Consider the following 20,758-nt stretch of genomic DNA (forward strand, 5'->3'; position numbering starts at 1 on the left):
ATGTGGTAGTCTAGTACGGTTCTAGTTTAAAAACCCCACCTCAATTATGATCTATGATTATCTAAAATATTGAGGTGCACCTAATATGTTTAAGAGATTTTTTTTTAATTTCAGTATTTAAATATTTGTCTTTGATTAATTTTAAAAGTGTCTAGTTGTATTAGTTTATTTTCGCAGCCTTAACTGGTATAACCTGTTTTCAAATTAATGAACTAGGGACATATTTATAATAGTTCCACAAAAGTTATAAAAGTAATTACTAGTTTAATTAATTCCAAGCATGGGTGAAGACAGTATACTGATTAGTTATTGACTACTAAACCTAACTCACTGTCCCAGGCACCGCGGATGCACTTAGCACGTGCAACAAGCCTTTAAACCAAAAAGTGTCCCTGCCGGCCGAGTGGTGTCTCGAGATGATTTACAAGTGGTTTACCAACAAAACCATTAAATCCACTACAATTACTCTTCTATCCATGCCTAAACAACCTCCTTGGATTGCTTCCTTCATAAGGAGGTAGCATTCATAAAACCTGAAATTGCGTCCATGCTTTTCATGAAAATATGCTTTCGTCATTGTTTCCTACATGAAGTAAAAAAAATACTCAAATTAGCATGTATTATTTTATTAATTTTCAAATAAAACATATTTAAAACAATAATTACTTACGATATACGTTTCCTCTGTAATGAATGCCGGTGGAAGGTCTATAAATAGCGTAGCTTGGATGATAACATACGTTTTGACCTCTCTTTTTATACTTCCAACCATGTTTCTTAAAGATTGTGTTGTTCTATGGTTTGGATTATGAAATTTCTCTAGAAAATGGGAATAGACCAGATCTCAGAAGTTATTAGGGGGTCCTTCAGCATCAAATACAACCGGAGCTGTCATTACAGTAACCCATGCATCTATGATTGTCGTATCTTCTTCAAAGGTAAATTTAACATTCATATTGGATGAATAAGATGTTCACGGTTGGGTTATGCAATCCATATGGGTACCAGGGACTCTATTTATAGGAAAAAAAATGATGTGTCATCCCTTCCTTGAAGTCACTCTTCACACATGTGCCATCCCTCCCTTGCAGTCATTCTTCACATATGTGTAATTTCTTTTAAGGGACTTTAGTTTTTAAATTGATAATATCAGGGAACAAAAAAACTTCAAATAGGCCTTATGTTTTGGGTGGATTTAAACCCATGTCCTTCTCTATTAATTAAACCATCCTCGGACATACGCACACAGATACAATTACGGAACCAAAGGACCTAAAAAACAAATACGCTGGATATTTAATCTATGTCATTGTCGCATGACCGGCGATTATACTTAGCCCATGTAACAAGCCTTTCAACCATTAGGTGACCCTACTGGACGAGTTGAGTCTCGTGAGGGTTTGCAAAGAAGTATACCCACAAAACCTATTTTTGCATCTGCTGCTGTCTTATTCTTCGTCTCCATCTTGTGTTGGAATATCGGCTGGACGATCAAAGATCTCAGGATCAAATATCCGCCAAAATGCGTCTTCATAATTCAAAAACTGTAGCATGTTTCCATCTTTTTCCATGAACACCTTCCTCATATGCAACTTGACCTTCACGGTACTGTGGTAAAATTCGGAGATTTCGTTAGTGTAATGATATCGTTTAAAAACTATAAAATAATAATTTTTAATTTAATTCACGGCGGTAGCAAGATCGTAACTACCAGTAGACATTCGCCGACAAAAAAATCTCACATGACCTACGTATCTGTTCACATCTTTTTTCAAGGTGGAGGTTCTCTGTTATATCGACTTAGTACTTCTGGTTGTGTTGTCCCCCATTGCTGCTCTGTAATCTGCTAATATTCCGGCCCAGAACACGCTGTCGTCTTTTTGTGATATTCCTATAAGAGGTTCACTAACAACCAAACAATAAGCACGAATTAACGCGACATCCTCCGTCGTCTCAAATCTAGGCATATTGTTGTTAGTAAAAGTGGGAAATTGGGAAAGAAAAAATATAGCAGCACAGAAGGAAAATAAAAGTATTTTTGTATGTTTTAGTTGGGTTGAATACGCAAGCTATTTATAGAATTTTGAGGAGTAAGCGTCTCTCCTATGCATCCCGACTTGCAAGAATCACGTGGGGAGGTCATAATAAATAAAGTATGTTATTCAATATAATAATATCACAACTTTGGCCATGACATATCGTTGCTTAGTTTACCTTTTTGTATAATGTGACAATTCAGTGAAATGAAGGGTCACGTAGGGGACGCCTTAGTGGTTAAGTTAGCTCTTTCAGAAAAAAGTGACAACATATGACCATGGCATAACACCGTTGGCACTCACTGTTTAAAAAATGGGGCTTTAATCACACATAATCTTCCATATTTTAGATGAAACGACATCATCTTACTGCTTTTGAGAAGTGGTGCATATATTGTTTGAGATTTACATGGAGGTCATTTAACAGTCACACATTGTATCATTGATGTGTATGGGGCCTCAGCTTTTGGTAGTTGGTTGAATGAGAAGGCAATAAAAGAAAGCACACCTCTATTCACTCTAAATATCATCCACATCCTTGCTTGTCAGACATAAAGCCTAAATAACAAGATTTTCATCATCTTTATAACTTTAATAATGAAGTGACAACAAATCGTTGTGGCTCTCTATTTAAGACCAAGTTGATTTTTGGATCATAATGTCCGACATTGGTCATGACCCTATGACTTTTGAATATTTTTGGGTAATTGATGTGATTTGTAGATAGTGGTAAAAAGTGATTCGATTCTCGAATTTGTGAAGGGTAATTTTAGACTTAAATTCAAAACTAAATAGAAAACTCCCTAATAATTATAACAAACACCGACAAAGTTGGTATCAACATTAAAAAAACACTGAGGCTAAGATTCCACTATTTTCCAAGTTCAAAGTGATTTGGTCCAAATATTTATATTCATGCAATTTTCTCGTTTAATTTGATTCTAAAATATTGCAACTAATAGATTTTCAAAAGTAATAATTGTAAATACCAAGTATGAAGTATCAAGAGTCTATAAACTAAGCATACTCCATCAAAATAGATCACAATCACTCAAATAAAAATCATATTCAATAATACGTCAAGGCAAATAATCATAATAATAATTGCAATAAATTAAATAAAATAGATTGTACCACTTTTTGTTGGAAAAATAGCTTCCTCTATCGCCTCAGCAATGGGGTTTAGCTCCTCATATTAATCATGATCTCAAAATAATTGTTTATGACTCAAAAGATGATTAAAATGAAGAGAAGGTAATAACACAGAGATTTGGAACACCGTAAGTGTGTTACAAACGTCACTGTTACAGGATTTTAAGACTGTTAAACAACGATAGTTGTCTGCTGTAGTATTAAGACGACTGTTATTGGGCGTAATATGTTCTTCGTGTTCTTCCTCTTCAGCAACAACACTAGAATATGGTATTTTCCTGCAACTCGATCTCTGGAGCTCTGTGGTGTTCTAAACTTCTCTGAAAGGCTTCCTCTCCCTATGTTTCGGTCCCAGCATCCTATTTATATCAAAAATACCGATTACGTCTCTCCCAAATCTTCCAAAATCTCTTCCCCTCTCTTCACGGCAAAGTTGCAGCAATTTCTTGTTTTGGAATTTCTACGCGTTTCTGAGCTTTCCTTTTTATTTTAAACTCTTCCTGAGATAGATACAAATCTTTGGGAAGGTTCATAGCACTTTAATCTCTCTAAAATTCCCTAAAACAGGTCACACAAGTGACTTTCCATATATTTCTGTTGTGATAAAAATTCGTCGATTGAGCCCAGTCTAATCGATTTCAACACCCATATCAGATTCCTAGATCCATAAGGAGTCTATCCTATGAAAATCAAAGGTTTAATCGACCTCAAACTCCTCCAAATCACGATTGCCAAAACTGCAGAGATATTTTTATTGGAAATGGGTGCCGAGGACAAATCTGGATGTTGTGGACAAATTTGGGTTACACATAACCTTGGGTTCTCCTTAGCCAATTCTGGGGTCCGTTTAGCAACTGTCCTCCGGGGTGCCTCGAGCAACAGCCGCAAAAGCTTATTTCTCCAAAAACACCTACAAAGACATAAAATAACCAAATAAGCACAAAATTGAGCACTAACAATATATAAAATTGGGATCAAAATAGACACATAAATGCGTCTATCAAATACCTCCAAACTTATTATTTTCTAGTCCTCGAGCAAATCAAATAAAATAAAATCCTAACTCACTGTCGCAGGCATCGTCGATTGCATTTAGCGTATGCAATAAGCCTTTAAACCCCTAGGTGTCCCTAGTGGCCGAGTTATAGTCTCGGGAGGGCTTACAAGAGATATACCCACTAAACCTTTATACTCCAGACCCTAACTATCTACGCAGAACCTTGGAAGGCACTAAAGAATCTCCTTGGTTGGCATACTTATTGACTACAGGAAGAAGTACCCTGATGCGAAATTCCAATTGATGTACACGAGTTTGCACTCAGCATACTAAAATTCATATATAAGTGACAGAGCTCTACTCAGACAGTTTCTGTACATCATAACCGGAGGCAACCAATCACATGGAAAGATTAAGAAGATGGATAAAGAGATGGTTAAAAGTGAACAGTGTTTCCCATATCTGTTTGAAGGCCTCTGCCAAGGTGAACCTATCCTAATGGACTGAGATACCAGTCTAACTAATATCAACACAACTGGCATATACAAGGGGACCAGTGGTCGATAAACCTAACTCTAGGTCAACACAACTGGCATATACAAGGGCACCAGTGGTCGACTTTATTGAATTTATTCCGGTTGGTCTAATGGTCTGGTCTCAATTTTTTTTTGATGGTATCTCAATCACTCTATTCCACCCTAGCAAAGGTAACAACTTGAATCGTGTGCCCCACCAAATCACTTAAAAAAATAGAAGGATTAGGATTCAACCAGATATGGCGAAACTACCATGTTTTTTTTAAATTCTAACACACGAGCTCTGTGATTTTACGAATAGACTCTTTAGATGTTTCCATCTAATCATATTGGTTCCTCAACTCCTACAACCAAGATGTTTCCATCCACTTAGATTGGTTCGTGCCAACCTTAATAAGCATAAATTTCTAGGCTCTGGAGTTTATTTATTGCAACTAAAAGCTAACAAAAAGTTTCTTCCCCACCCCCAAACTTAAATATAACATTGTCCTCAATGTTTCTAATGAAAAAACAATACCAAACAGTAAAGTAACATGAAGAATTAGTAAAGAGAGAAGTCGGAAAGATAGTACCTGGGTGAAGAGAGAAATCAAAAACTAATATACAACATACAATTGCCTCGATGGTCAATCAAGGGTAAACAGGGTCCTCCGGAGGGACCTCCTCAATATAACCTATAAGAAAGGGCTCTAAAAAGGGTTTCAATCTCTGACCATTAACCTTCGAAGAACTACTATCATCCGATGTCTCGATCTCAACAGCTCCATGAGGAAAGACAGTGCGAACAATAAAAGGACCCATCCACCGAGAATGTAACTTTCCATGGAAAAGATGCAAGCGGGTATCATACAGAAGAACTTTTTTACCTGGAGAAAATGACTTTCTTAAGATATTTCTATCATGCACAAGTTTCATTTTGTTCTTATACTCCTTAGCACTATCGTATGCATCTCTACGAATCTCTTCCAACTCATTGAGCTGGAGTTTCCTATGGGCTCCTGCCTTGTCGAGTGAAAAATTAGCTGCTTAACATCCCAATAAGCTGTATGTTCTAACTCAACAGGTAAGTGACATGCCAGGGAAAAGATGCAAGCGGGTATCATACAGAAGAACTTTTTGACCTGGAGAAAATGACTTTCTTAAGATATTTCTATCATGCACAAGTTTCATTTTGTTCTTATACTCCTTAGCACTATCGTATGCATCTCTACGAATCTCTTCCAACTCATTGAGCTGGAGTTTCCTATGGGATCCTGCCTTTTCGAGTGAAAAATTTAGCTACTTAACAACCCAATAAGCTCTATGTTCTAACTCAACAGGTAAGTGACATGCCTTGCCATACACAAGTCGATAAGGTGACATTCCAATGGGGGTCTTAAACGCAGTACGGTAAGCCCATAAGGCATCAGTAAGCCTAGACGACCAGTCTTTCCGATTAGGATTAACTGTTTTCTCTAATATACGTTTTATCTCCCTATTGGAAACTTCTACCTGACCACTAGTCTATGGATGATACAGGGTAGCTACCTTATGTGTAATACCATATTTCTTCATCAAAATCCTAAAAGGTCCATTACAAAAGTGCGTCCCTACATCACTAATTATAGCTCGCGGTATACCAAAACGTGTAAGTATATTATCTTTCAAGAACTCAATCACAACCCTATGGTCATTGGTTTTACATGCAACCGCCTCAATCCACTTAGAGACATGATCTATAGCGACAAGGATGTATAAGTTACCAAAAGAATTAGGAAACGGACCCATAAAGTCAATACCCCACACATCAAAGACCTCAACAACTAAAATAGGGTTCAAGGGCATCATGTTCCTACGGGAAATGGTTCCTAATTTCTGGCAACGTTCACAAGTCACAAAATAACTGTGGGAGTCTTTAAACAACGAAGGCCAATAGAATCCACACTGCAATATCTTAGCAGCAGTTTTCTTAGCACTAAAGTGACCCCCACAAGCATGATCATGACAAAAGGAAGTAATACTGGACTGGTCACTCTCAGGTATACATCTCCTAAATCTGGTCTGGACAATACTTAAAAAAATAAGGATCATCCCAAAAGAAGTGCTTAACCTCAGCTAAAAACCTAGAACGATCTTGTTTACCCCAATTTTGGGGCATTCGACCAGCAACAAGATAGTTCACTATATTCGCATACCAAGGTAATTGGGTAACAAAGAACAATTGTTCATCAGGAAAGCTATCCCTTATAGGAAGGGAATCATCAGGGGAACTAACAACTAGCCTAGACAAGTGGTCTGCTACAACATTTTCGGCACCCTTTTTGTCTCTAATATCTGGAGAAAACTCTTGCAACAAAAGGATCCACCTAATAAATCTAGGTTTTGTATCCTTCTTAGAGAAAATATATTTCAAAGCAACATGATCAGTATATATGATGATCTTATAACCTAAGAGATAGTGTCTAAACTTGTCTAAGGCACACACAATGGCTAACAGTTCCTTCTCGGTAGTGGTATAGTTCAACTGGGCATCATTCAGAGTTTTGCTAGCATAGTAAATCACATGAAGTAATTTGTTTTCTCGCTGACCTAGCACAAGACCAATAGCATAATCTGAAGCATCACACATGATCTCAAAGGGTAGGTTTCAGTTGGGTGCCTGGACTATGGGGGCGGTAGTGAGTAAATTCTTAAGCTTCTCAAAATCCTCTAAACAAGCATCATCAAAGACAAACTTAACATCTTTTGCAAGCAAATTGCAAAGAGGTCTAGAAATTAGGCTAAAATCCTTAATGAATCGACGATAAAAACCTGCATGCCCTAAGAATGACCTAATATCTCTTACGGTTTTTGGGACATGTAAAGTCTTAATAAGGTCAACTTTGGCTTTATATACCTCTATACCCTTAGAAGATACGATATGCCCTAAAACAATTCCTGAACGAACCATGAAGTGACATTTCTCCCAATTAAGCACTAAATTTTTTTCCATACACCTAGTCAACACTAGTGACAAATGATGCAAGCACTCATCGAAAGACGAACCAAACACTGAAAAATCATCCATAAAGACCTCTAAGAATCGTTCTACCATGTCAGAAAATATGCTCATCATGCAACGCTGAAAAGTCGCAGGGGCATTACAAAGCCCGAAAGGCATGCGTATATACGCAAAAGTACCAAAGGGATAGGTAAAAGTGGTTTTCTCCTGGTCTTCTGGGGAAATAACGATCTGATTATATCCAGAGTATCCATCTAAAAAGCAGTAGTGACTATGTCCATCTAATTTCTCTAGCATCTGGTCGATGAAGAGAAGGGGAAAGTGGTCCTTCCTAGTGACCTTGTTCAATTTCCTATAGTCAATACAAACACGCCAACCCGTGGTCACTCGGTTCAAGATTAACTCATTGTTATCATTCTGGACTACAGTAATACCGGATTTCTTGGGAACAACCTGAACGGGGCTGACCCACTTACTGTATGAAATGGGGCAGGTAATGCCTGCATCTAACAACTTAAGGACCTCGGTTCGAACTAGTTCTTTCATATTAGGGTTTAGTCGACGTTGCATCTACCTAGAAGGTTTGGTATCTTCCTCTAAATAAATATGATGCATACAAACAGTAGAACTTATACCCTTAATGTGCTTTCTTGTTGTTTTCAAGTACGGTTACTAGCCTACTTTCTTGATTACTATCCAATATGGAAGAAATAATCACAGGTAAAGTCTCAGACGGGCCTAAAAACATATATTTCAGGGAATCTGGCAATGGTTTTAGGTCCAACTTAGGAGGCTCTTCTAACGAAGGAACTAGGGTAGACTTAGAAACTGGTAGTGGTTCGAACTTAGGTTTCCATCCATTACTAGTATCTAATAAAGGGGTTGAATCTAACAAAGCATTAACCTCATTAATCACATTATCATCATCAAAATCTATCCCAAAGTGAGCTAGGCATTTCTCTAATGGATCTTCTAACAAAGTGTTTGGTAATGACTCCTCGACTAATGTTCCTATCATGTTCACCTCTTCTATGTTCGAGTCATCTAGTTCAGAGGGTAGCTTACTAATATTAAAAATGTTCAGCTCAATAGTCATATTACCAAAAGACAATTTCATAATACCATTTCGACAGTTAATGATCGCATTGGATGTAGCTAAAAACGGGCGACCTAAAATTACCGGTATATGGTTCTCTGGGTCAGGGACAGGTTGGGTATCTAGGATAACAAAATCCACTGGATAAATAAACTTGTCGACCTCTATGAGAACATCCTCGATCACACCAAGAAGAATTTTAACGTACCTATCAGCTAACTGAAGTGTCATCTGGGTAGGTTTCATCTCACCAAGTCCTAGATTAAGGTACATATGATATGGTAGTAAGTTTACACTAGCTCCTATGTCAAGCAATGCTTTCTCAACACGGTATTTACCTAATGTGCAAGAAATGGTAGGGGACCCTGGGTATTTATACTTAGGAGTAGTGGTATTCTGAATAATAGAACTCACCTGACTAGCTAGAAAGGATTTCTTCTGGACATTAAGCTTTCGCTATCGCATACACATATCCTTGAGAAACTTGGCATAAGAGGGAATCTGCTTAATTGCATATAGTAGTGGAAGGTTGATAGTTACCTACTTAAAAACCTCCAATATATCATTAAAATTGGACTCCCTCTTAGTTGAAACTAGCAGCTGTGGGAATGGGGCTCTAGGGACAAATTCGGGATCAATATGACCCTCATTGGTCTCTTTAGAGACTCTATCAGTCTCCTCAGTTTCTGGTTCAGAAGGGTGAACTACAACATGTTCACTATCAGGCATGGAAACCTTGTTGTCTATCACTCTACCACTCCTAAGGGTTTTAATAGCATTCACATGATCAGATGGTCTTTCACCTATTTCATTAATTCCTCTAGGGTTGGGTTGAGTCTGACTAGGAAACTTACCTCTTTCTCTTAAAGACTCATTTATCTGACTAACCTGGGTTTTCAACTCGGAAATATCCTGAGAGTTAGCCTGACCTATTCTCTTATTTTCTTCTAAACCTTGAGCAACAAATTGCTGAAACTGCACAGTGTTACGAGTTAACACAACAAGAGACTCTTATAAACTCATAATATTCTTATCTGAAGGGTTCTGAAACTGTGCCGGAGCTGAAGGATTCTTAGTATATCCAAAACCTGTGGGAACCTGAGCATTACTAGACTGACCTTGATTCTAGCCCTTGGACCAAGAAAGGTTTGGATGGTTTCTCCAGCCAGGGTTATAGGTTTCTGAATATGGGTCAAACTTCTGTCGGTTATCAAACCTAGTGTTGTTATAAAGAGCATTGGCTTTCTCTTCAACAGCATGGCCTTCCCAAAAAGGCTCATTTCTTCCACTACTACCACTAGAATGACCTAATTCTAAGGCTTCTAACCTTTTGGCTATAGCTGCTATTTTGGCATCTGACTCGTAAGATCCTTCTACCCTACTAACATTTCCTCTACTTAGAAGAATTGTTTTATGGGGTTCCCTACTATTTTCCCATTGTTGGGTATTATCGGCGATTTCATTCAAAAATGTCAGTGCTTCATCAACAGTTTTATTCTCAAACCCACCTGTGCATAAGGACTCAACCATGGTTGTTGTTGAATAATCTAAACCCTCGTAGAGGATCTGAACTAACCTAACCTTCTCCAAACCATGATGAGGACATTGAGATATCAAGTCATTGAACCTTTCTAAGTACCTATATAAATATTCTCCCTCTTGTTGGGAAAAAGTACATATTTGTGTCCTAATAGACGATGTTTTATGCCTTGGGAAAAACATATGTATAAAGGCATAAGTAAGTTGGTCATAGGTTTCAATTGACTCAGAGTCCAAACTATACAACCAAGATTTGTCTTTATCTTTTAAGGAAAAGGGGAATAACCTAAGTTTCAACGCATCATCACTTAGGTTTTTAATTTTCAGAGTACTACAAACTTCCTCAAATTCCCTAACATGAAAATAGGGGTTCTCATTCTCCTTCCCTAAAAACATTGGGAGCATCTGTAAAGTCCCAGGTTTCAATTCATAATTTTCCTCGGTTTCAGCTAACTTGATACAAGACGGACGAGAGTTCCTAGTTGGGTTTAGCAAAGATTTCAAAGTTGACATTTCTGGCACTACCAAAGGACTAGGAGTACTAGGGGTACTTTCCTCACAAAGAGACAAATTCTCAAAACTGAAGTTTCCAAAAACGGGGCTCTCAAAAGAAGAGTCTTCGAGCTCCCCGCCTTCACAAGAAGAACTACTAGGTTTGTCACTAATCAAACGACCTAGAGTGTTTCTTTTCCAAGCCCGTTTAAAAGCTTCGGGCATACACTAGAAAACCAAAATTAAAAAGAAAAGTCCTAAAAAGGAAGGGATGTTCTATGAAAACACAAACAAGGCTGACTCCACCACAACAAACCTACTGATTTCTAGCAAACAAAAAGCACGATGGCTCCACTTAGATTGTTTCTAGACCAGCTTCTAATCCTTCGAACGGGAATTCGTTACAATTTAAGCAAACCCCTCTGGAATCAATCCGAGTTAAAGTAAGTTGAATAGAGGCGAGGGAAGCTCGGTGGAGCTTTGATACCCAAGGCCTCACCGGTATTACAAGGCGGCGCAGTCACGCATTCAACTTACAGAAACCGTCAAGAACTTCAAAGTATTCTTAAAAGAGTAACCAATATTTTTCGAATGACTTTCCTGTTAAGCTCGTTACCCTATCGGTCTCGTTCTAGTCAAAATTTTAGGCTTAGGTTCGCGTTTGGTGTCGTTTTCCTAAGGCGGGCAAGAAGAGAACGGCGATGAAATCCGAACCCTTATCTTGTATGGCCAGTCCTTGCCCTTTACTAGGAAATTAAAGCATCAGTTTTCAAGTCCTCAACATATATGCATACGAAGGAAGACAGTAACTCGCTGACAGGGGATTCGCGAGTGTTTCGACAAACTTACCTCCCGTACCAGACGGGGGATGAACCTTTGTAGTCGACTCGGGCCACTGACTCCGATGTCAAATGTACGAACACAAGGTGCAGAGACAATATCGTAATTGTCGTCCTTCTCTGCAAACAATTTATATTTAAAGTACCCTTCCGTAGGGTAATAAAAAATAATGTTCCTAAGTCCAAAAGTCCTAAAGTCCAAAAAGAAAAGAAAAATTACAAAAAAAATAAACCCTAATACAGTTTTTTTTTCTAAAAGAAAATAAACAAACCCTAAACTAAAATTATCTAAAATAAAATTGTCTTCTTTTCTGTTCATTTTTCTTTAATCTTTAGCTCCAAGTCTTTATGAAATCACCAAACTCTTTGGCTCAATTTTCTTTATGATCCAGAACCTGTAGACACAAGATAAATACCCAAAAACATAAAAAAGAACAAAAAAAATAAAAAACAAGTAAAATAAATCTAAAACCCTAAAAACAAGTAAAATAAATCTAAAACCCTAAAAACAAGTCCGCGTCGGCGGCGCCAAAAATTGATGTGATTTGTAGATAGTGGTAAAAAGTGATTCGATTCTCGAACTTGTGAAGGATAACTTTAGACTTAAATTGAAAACTAAATAGAAAACTTCCTAATAATTATAACAAACACTGACAAAGTTGGTATCAATATTAAAAGAACACTAAGGCCAAGATTCCACTATTTTCCAAGTTCAAAGTGATTTGGTCCAAATATTTATATTCATGCAATTTTCTCGTTTAATTTGATTCTAAAATATTGCAACTAATAGATTTTCAAAAGTAATAATTGTAAATACCAAGTACGAAGCATCAAGAGTCTATAAACTAAGCATACTCCATCAAAATAGATCACAATCACTCAAATAAAAATCATATTCAATAATAGTTCAAGGCAAATAATAATAATAATTTCAATAAATTAAATAAAATAGATTGTACCGCTTTTTGTTGGAAAAATAGCTTCCTCTATCGCCTCAGCAATGGGGTTTAGCTCCTCATATTAATCATGATCTCAAAATAATTGTTTAGACTCAAAAGATGATTAAAAAGAAGAGAAGGTAATAACACAGAGATTTGGAACGCCGTAAGTGTGTTACAAACGTCACCGTTACAGGATTTTAAGACTGTTAAACAACGATAGTGGTATGTTGTAGAAATAAAACGACTGCTATTGGGCGTAATATGTTCTTCGTGTTCTTCCTCTTCAGCAGCATCAGCAGAATATGGTATTTTCCTGCAACTCGATCTCTGGAGCTCTGTGGTGTTCTAAACTTCTCTGAAAGGCTTCCTCTCCCCCTGTGTCGGTCCCAGCATCCTATTTATATCAAAAATACCGATTAAGTCTCTCCCAAATCTTCCAAAATCTCTTCCCCTCTCTTCACGGCAAAGTTGCGGCAATTTCTTGTTTTGGAATTTCTACGCGTTTCTGAGCTTTATTTTTTATTCTAAACTCTTCCTTAGATAGATACAAATCTTTGGGAAAGTTCATAGCACTTTAATCTCTCTAAAATTCCCTAAAACATGTCACACACGTGACTTTCCATATATTTCTGTTGTGATAAAAATTCGTCGATTGAGCCCAGTCTAATCGATTTCAACACCCATATAAGATTCCTAGATCCATAAGGAGTCTATCCTATGAAAATCAGAGGTTTAATCGACCTCAAACTCCTCCAAATCACGATTGCCAAAACTGCCGGAGATATTTTTATTGGAAATGGGTGCTGAGGACAAATCTGGTGATGTGGACAAATTTGGGTTACACATAACCTTGGGTGCTCCTTAGCCAATTCTGGGGTCCGTTTAGCAACTGTCCTCCGGGGTGCCTCGAGCAACTTTTCGAGCCAATTTCGCCGCAAAAGCTTATTTCTCCAAAAACACCTACAAAGACATAAAATAACCAAATAAGCACAAAATTGAGCACTAACAATATATACAATTGGGATCAGAATAGACATATAAATGCGTCTATCAGTAATAAATGGTGAGGGAGCAGTGACACAAAACCACCTAAGAAAGACATAAAGAGGATCTCACCGGTTAAGGTCTGTTTTTGTTATCAATCAAATGAGCCGACATTGATTAGTACCCATACCTTTATTTTTATTCATTGGTGACTTCGGTCATTACCACACGTACATAAATTCAAAAAAGAATAAAAAACCAAAAAAAAACAAAAAAACCAAAAAAAAAAATAAAAAATACAGAAACATTCTAAATCTATGTCATTGTCGCTTGATCCGCAATTACACTTAGCCAGTGTAACAAGCCTTTCAAACATTAGGTGACCCTACTGGACGAGTTGAGTCTCGTGAGAGTTTACAAAGAGACGGTGTTGAAGTTGCGCTAATCTTCGGCTCCATGAGGTGGAGGTTCCATATGTTCGAGGTCAAAGAACTGGGGACCATATTCCTCTGGAAATTGCTTTTTCAGAACCTGGAAAACCTCGCCATGTGTCCATACCTTTCTACGAACTTCATATTCTTCGTATCTCAGCTGACCTTCTCGGTACTGGAGTAAAATTCCAAATAAATTTAAATGGTTGGTTCTCGTCAATAAAATATAAAAACTAATAGTGTTTAAAATACTCACTGCCGTTTCCAAGTTGTATCCTTCGTCGTCCATGTCCCTACAGTAATCCCTAACATGTGAGACGTATCTTTTTACCTCCCTTTTCAAAAGACCAGCTCTCTGTTCTAACATCATCGTGGTTCTTACGGGATACCTTATCATTGGCGTAGTTTGTTCCCCGTGAATTCTCGCCCACAAGATCTCCGCATCCTGAGACCTTGCAATTACAAGATCACTAACAACCGAACAATAAATACTCATGAGAGAGACATCTTCAGCTCTATCAAATTTTTGCATCTTTTTAAACAATTGGAGGAAAATATTGTAAAGGAAGAAACAAAAAACAAAAAATGTTTAGTATTTTGACGTGTTTTAGTTAGGATGAGTGAAACTATATTTATAGAGTTTGAGAAAGGGGACGGCTAACGATTTGGTGTGTCTTCAAATCAACCCAACGTGTGAGAAAACCGTGTCAATATCATAACTCATACATACAGTGAAACTAAATTGTGTTGAGGATATTAAGAAATACAACCTGTCCATATAATGAATAGATCTATCAAATCTACAACTTACAACTAGGCCATATCTTTACACACTTTACTTTAGTGTAGGACGTGACAATTCAATGTCGAAAGTTCAAAACTTTGGCGCTATAATATGGCGGGTCTCGGAATCACGTGGGAAGGGAAAATAAGTAAAGGAAAAATAATCGATTCAAGATTGGAAATGCGTAGGAAGAATGAACAACTTTTTCATCGGTGGAATACACTTCTCAACTTTATTGGGACAAAACCAAAAGTATAAAAACAAACCAAAATGAAATAAACTAATTTACCATTATTAACAATACATGGACAAATAACATAACTATGTCCTTTTCGCGGGACCGGCTGTTGCACTTAGCTCGTGTAACAAGCCTTTAAACCCCCATGCGACCATGGTGGACGAGTTTAGTCTCGTGAGGGTTTACATAGAGGTGCACCCACAGAACCAAACTGTTTGATGTCATCAGGATGTATGACGGTCTAACAATTGGGGAGGCCCATATAAGAAAAGTGATGCCTCATGCTGATGTAGCAATTGCGATACATAAATGTCTTTCCCTTCCTTTGGAGGTATAACTGGCGCGCATGTGTATCCTGCAGTAAAGAAATAAATATTTAGGATTAGTGTGTAAAGGAAAAATAAAATTTAAATGCATGTATACATTTACAACGCTTCACCTACAATCATTTGTTCAGACTACCCTTCGGGAACAATTGCGATATATGGTATCTGGATTGCAAAAAAATGTTCACCTCCTTCTTTATGGTGAAGACCAGTGACTGTAATGATTTCCAAGTCCGACGGTTGTGATTGCCAATTATATCGATCAACAAATTCGCAACACACATCCAAAACTCCTTAGATTTCTCATCCGTTAATACGTCGGGATCATTCGAAACGTTGCAGTAAGCCCGTGTTAGAGTTTCGTCTTCCTATGTAGTGTACTTGGTTGCCATTTCTTCGTAGATATTAAAAGGGTAAAACTAGAACAAAATAATACTCAAAGGATAAATGTTATATCACAATTAAAATATATAATTTTTAAAAGCAATTATGTATAATGGTTCTGATGAAGGCTATTTATAGGTTAAATTCGACACATTCAGTAACAGTAAAAACACCTTTTACTGTTTTCAATAGTCCAAAGTCTGTAATGTTCCCTATTTACAGCTAATAATCAACAAAAACGGTAATAGTAAATGGCTATAACTTTTTTGAGGGAGTATTATCTCTATTTACAAATAACTCCTACTTTTCCCAAACGTCCCAAATTTTTTATCAAAGGCCATCGTTGTTCACAAACGTCCCTTTCGTTTCTGACCCACATTATAAAAACGCCAGTAAGGTTACCAGAAAATATCCACATATTATCTAACGTCTCTTAGAAAAAAAACCTGGGTATGAAATAATACCTCAAAAATGAGTTCTAATCGCAAAGGAAAACAAATAATTTATGTGGAAGCCAGAGAGATTTGTCCATTATGTTTCAATGATAACCATAGCTTTCTTCAAATGCCCGTGGATGTACTCAAAGTGTCCCCAAAAAGATTGTAATGGAATTAAGATGGTAATGGAGTCGCCTAGGGATAAGATATATTTGAGGTGTATGTACGAAAACTGTTGTGAAGAACCGCAATTGCTGGCAGATGCAATGAAAACCGGGGAAGATGAACAGATCGATGAACTTTGCAAAAACTTGAAGAAAAAAAGAAAAATTAAAATTGGAAACCAAAAAATTGCTTATTGCTCGACCCCCGACTGCAAGTTTTTAATGAAAATCCACTGTTCAAAAAAAAAATAGCACGTTTGGGAAACATTTTTGGAATTGTTCAACATGTAAGTCGGTGGAATGGACCGAATAGGTTTCGTTATGCTACGTATCATTGGAGGTGAGGTTGATGATGTAACGTGTGGTTTTATGTTTTATTGTGGCTTTTACTTTGGTGAAGAGTGGTTTATGATGTTAAGTGTGGTTGTATGTTAAGTGTGGTAATATGTTAAGTGTGCTAGTATGTTTATGATTGTGATGTAATGTGTTATTTTTTTATCTCTATGATGTAATGAAAACCTATTTTAATGGAGAGTTTTTTTATAACCTTCTCTGTACATTAGAAATATGGATACTCGTGAAGAATGTTACATGCCACCTGATAAAATGGAATACCCCTATGCAAGTTGTGTATAATGGAAATAAGGATATTGGTTTGGAGAGTCAGGTAGAAGATTCGGTGGGCATGGATCTTAACTTTGGTCCTTGCATGCAAAACATTTTTAATGGTGTTATGGATACCCTACCATAATCATGAAGTTCAAATGACCAAGTAATTTTAGATGAATATAAAACTTATTTTTTAATTTTTATTCAATGCTTATCTGTGTTTGATGCTGACTACACGTATTTGGATCTTTTTTATATTAGTTGGATTTTGTGATAAAACTTGTGGTAGGGGTACTGTGTTATCTTGTGTGGTAAGGGGCATTACGTCTGTATTTTCTCCCAACCTTGCATTGTCTGGTCTTTTCCTCTTTGTTTTAGTTCTTCTTCTAATAGTGTTTGCAGGTTATCCAACAAACAATTTAATTCAATAATGCAGACATGGTTTTTTGAAATTATTAAAAACACCAAATTTAAATTTATCACTAATTTATAAATCTTTTATATTTTCCTAATAAAATTGTTGGTCCACTGATAGACGCATTTATGTGTCTATTTTGATCTCGAGTTTCTATATTGTTAGTACCCATTTTTGTACTTCTCTTGGTATTTTATGTTTTTGTAGGTGGTTTTGGAGAAATAAGCTTTTGCGGGAAAATCGGCTCGAAAAGTTGATAAAGGCACCCGGAGGACACCTACTATTCGGATTCTCATATTGGATAAGGGGTACTTCAATTACTAAGGGGCAACCTCATTGCTATTTGCACCCCATATGTGCTATTTACCCCCCCCCCCCCATGTCTATTCGCACCCCTTATCTAGATAAGGGGCATATTCTTTCACATTTTGAATTTGAAGTTATGGCGGAAAAATTGTTGCAGGACAGGTCAACTTAGGGTTCGAAATTTTGGGAGGATTTAAAGAGATTAAATCTCGGAATTTTGGTGAGCTGGACTTCTTATATCATAACAGGGTTGGTACTATTGATTGGATCGAAGAAAATGGGCTAGATAACTCGGGTTGAGGCAAAACAAGGGTGAGGATATTTCGTCATTCTTTGGATTGAATTTTGGGAAGATTCAAGCAGGTTTTCTTGTTGGATTTGGTTTGTGCTGGCCTGTAGAGATTAAACAAAGTTTGGGCTCGAGTTATAACCAGAAACAAAGAAGATTTCTACGTAATTTCTATAAAACAGGGAAATAAGATACTCTCGGGTTTCCATTTTCTGTCTGGTGATATACATGGTAAGTACGTGGATATTTGGTCAATAATACTCTCTGAAGATCGTACTCTATCCTAAAAAAGAATCCTGACCACACAAAGACGTGTAGAGGAGATTATTGCCGTGACTTCCACGGAAAGTAAATAAGCAATTTCGGGATTTGGAGGTTTCTGAATGGTATAAAAGGAGTTGTCGAGTTCTAGGAGAAGGTATTGAAGTTAGGGGAAGTTTAGAACACCATAGAGATCAACAGGAGGAGTTGCATGAAGTCGAGTTCTGCTGGTGTAGAAGGAAGAACACGAAGAACATTAGATCCTTTAGAACAGTATTAAATTCCACAACATATCTCTTCCATCGTTTCATGTAACAGTTTTTATTCAACAGTTCTCTGCAACAGTCAGTTTGTAACCTCCGTAAACCGTTGCAAATTGTCTACTTTATTAGGTCTCTCTTGTTTTTCACCCTTTTGAGCCATGAACACCTATTTTGAGCACGTGAATAATATGAGGAGCTAAACCCCTTAGCTGAGGCGACGGAGGAAACCATTTTTCCAATTACTATGTGGTAATTTCTATTTAATTAATTTTTGCAATCTCTTTTATGATTACTTGCACTGAACTGAAATTAAATATATGATTCTGATTAAGTGGTTGTTTTCTCAATTGATGGGTCATGCTTAGATTAAGTCTTTTGATGGTCCATGCTTTCGATTTACAACTATTGTTTTGAGAATCTACTTGTTTAGGCGAAAATATTAGAATCACTTTAAACGTAAATAGTTGCATGAATATTGATTATATTAAATCACATAGAAATTGGAGATTGGTGGAATCCCGAGTCTCAATGCTTTTAAAATCTTGATAACAACATCGTCTTGAGTTTTCTATTTTAAAATATAATTCTAAAATCAAATCTCTACAAGTCTGAGAAACGAACTTTGTTACCACTTTCTACAACACATCAATTTTTGGCGCCGCCGCCGGGGACTTGTATTTAGGTTTATTTTGTTTTTAGGTTTTGTATTTTTATTTTTATTATTTTTTTTAGACTTTTTTGTTCTATTTTACGTCTTTGGCATTTTTGTTTTTTTTTGTGCAGGATTGACTCGAAGCTAAAAATGGAAAGTTGAACTTGCCAAAAAAAGGAGAAACTGAAGATATTATTTTTGGAATTTTATTTATTAGTTTCTTTATTTTATTTTGGAATTGTAATTATTTTTGTTGCTTGCTTGTTTATTTTTATTTATTATATAAAAAAAACAGTTGCACACACCAATTGTATCCCTCGTCAGATCACCGAGTTTAGGAAAACTCGTGGATTAGCAAGTTGAACCCGTGCCTTGGGCCTTATGGGAGTTACCAGCTGAAAGTCCACAAACCTCAGCCTCGTACCTTTGGGTATATTTTTCTGTGGTAACCCAAGCTTACCTAAATTAGTGAACCCAACATTTGCATGTGCACAGTTTTTGGTTGAATTCTTGTATGTCTGAACGTAAAAGAGACGCTCTAAGTCGGTTTGTTAGAGAAAAACCTGGTGGTTCCATTTTAGTAAACAAGAATCTTGATTACCTTAATCTAGAGACCTCTGATTTTGGAAAGTCTAGTTTTGAACATCCCTCTTTTACTGAGGAGAGAATCCCTATTACTCAGGTAGAGCCAGAAATGGAAACTTTGAAAGATTTGTTGAATCTGACTAGGACTACTCGTCCCTCGTGTATCAGGTTAGCTGAAACTGAAGCAAATTATGAGTTTAGACCTGGGACCTTAAAGATGCTCCCAATTTTTTTAGGGAAAGAAAATGAAAACCCATACTTCCATGTTAGGGACTTTGAAGAAATTTGTAGTACCCTAAAGATTAGAGACCTTGATTGTGATGCTTTGAAACTTAGGTTATTCCCTTTTTCCCTGAAAGATAAAGCCAAATCGTTGTTATATAGTTTGGCTTCCGATTCAATCGAAACATATGAACAACTTACATCTTCCTTTTTGAACAAGTTTTTCCCTAGACACAAAACATCGTCTATTAGGACGCAAATATGCACGTTTTCTCAACAGGAGGGAGAATCTTTGTATAGGTATTTGGAAAGGTTCAATGATCTATTAGCCCAATGTCCTCATCATGGTTTAGAAAAGGTTAGGCTAGTTCAGATCCTTTATGAGGGTTTAGATTATTCGACAACAACCATGGTTGAGTCTCTATGCACTGGTGGGCTTGAAAACCGAACTGTCGATGCGGCGATGGAATTTTTGAATGAAATCGCCGAAAAGACCCACCAGTGGGAAAATAGTAGGGAACCCAGGAAAACAATTTTTTTCGGCAGAGGACACCTTAATAGGGTAGAAGGAGGCTTTGAATCAGATACCAAAATTGCAGCAATAGCTAAAAGGTTAGAAGCTATAGAATTGGGTCACACTAGTGATAGGGTAAAGCCTTTTTGGGAAGGCCAGACTATTGAAAAACAAGCTAATGCTCTTTATAATAATAACACTACATTTGATAACCGTCAGAAATTTGACCCATATTCAGAAACCTATAATCCTGGTTGGAGAAACCATCCGAACCTCTCATGGTCTA

The 20,758-nt window shown here is 37.0% G+C and overlaps 1 protein-coding gene, 1 long non-coding RNA gene and 1 pseudogene across 2 annotated transcripts; all 3 read right to left on the reverse strand.

Annotated features, from left to right (window-relative positions):
* Nucleotides 1-247: 247 nt before the first annotated feature.
* On the reverse strand, nucleotides 248-2,028 carry LOC113348444. Its single transcript, XR_003359678.1, has 3 exons — nucleotides 1,712-2,028; nucleotides 671-1,608; nucleotides 248-583 (listed from the first exon to the last, which is right to left on the reverse strand). It is a non-coding gene; the product is annotated as an uncharacterized LOC113348444 (long non-coding RNA).
* Nucleotides 2,029-13,612: 11,584 nt separating this feature from the next.
* LOC113353725 lies at nucleotides 13,613-14,605 on the reverse strand. The gene is made up of 2 exons (XM_026597231.1): nucleotides 14,280-14,605; nucleotides 13,613-14,198 (listed from the first exon to the last, which is right to left on the reverse strand). Exons 1-2 carry the CDS (start codon nucleotides 14,553-14,555, stop codon nucleotides 14,034-14,036), a joined length of 441 nt encoding a protein of 146 aa, XP_026453016.1. The 5' UTR covers nucleotides 14,556-14,605; the 3' UTR covers nucleotides 13,613-14,033.
* Nucleotides 14,606-20,209: 5,604 nt separating this feature from the next.
* On the reverse strand, nucleotides 20,210-20,309 carry LOC113354745 (annotated as a pseudogene).
* Between the last annotated feature and the right edge of the window lie 449 nt (nucleotides 20,310-20,758).

This window comes from Papaver somniferum, chromosome 2, assembly GCF_003573695.1.
Source record: "Papaver somniferum cultivar HN1 chromosome 2, ASM357369v1, whole genome shotgun sequence".
In the NCBI taxonomy this organism is placed as follows: domain Eukaryota; kingdom Viridiplantae; phylum Streptophyta; class Magnoliopsida; order Ranunculales; family Papaveraceae; genus Papaver; species Papaver somniferum.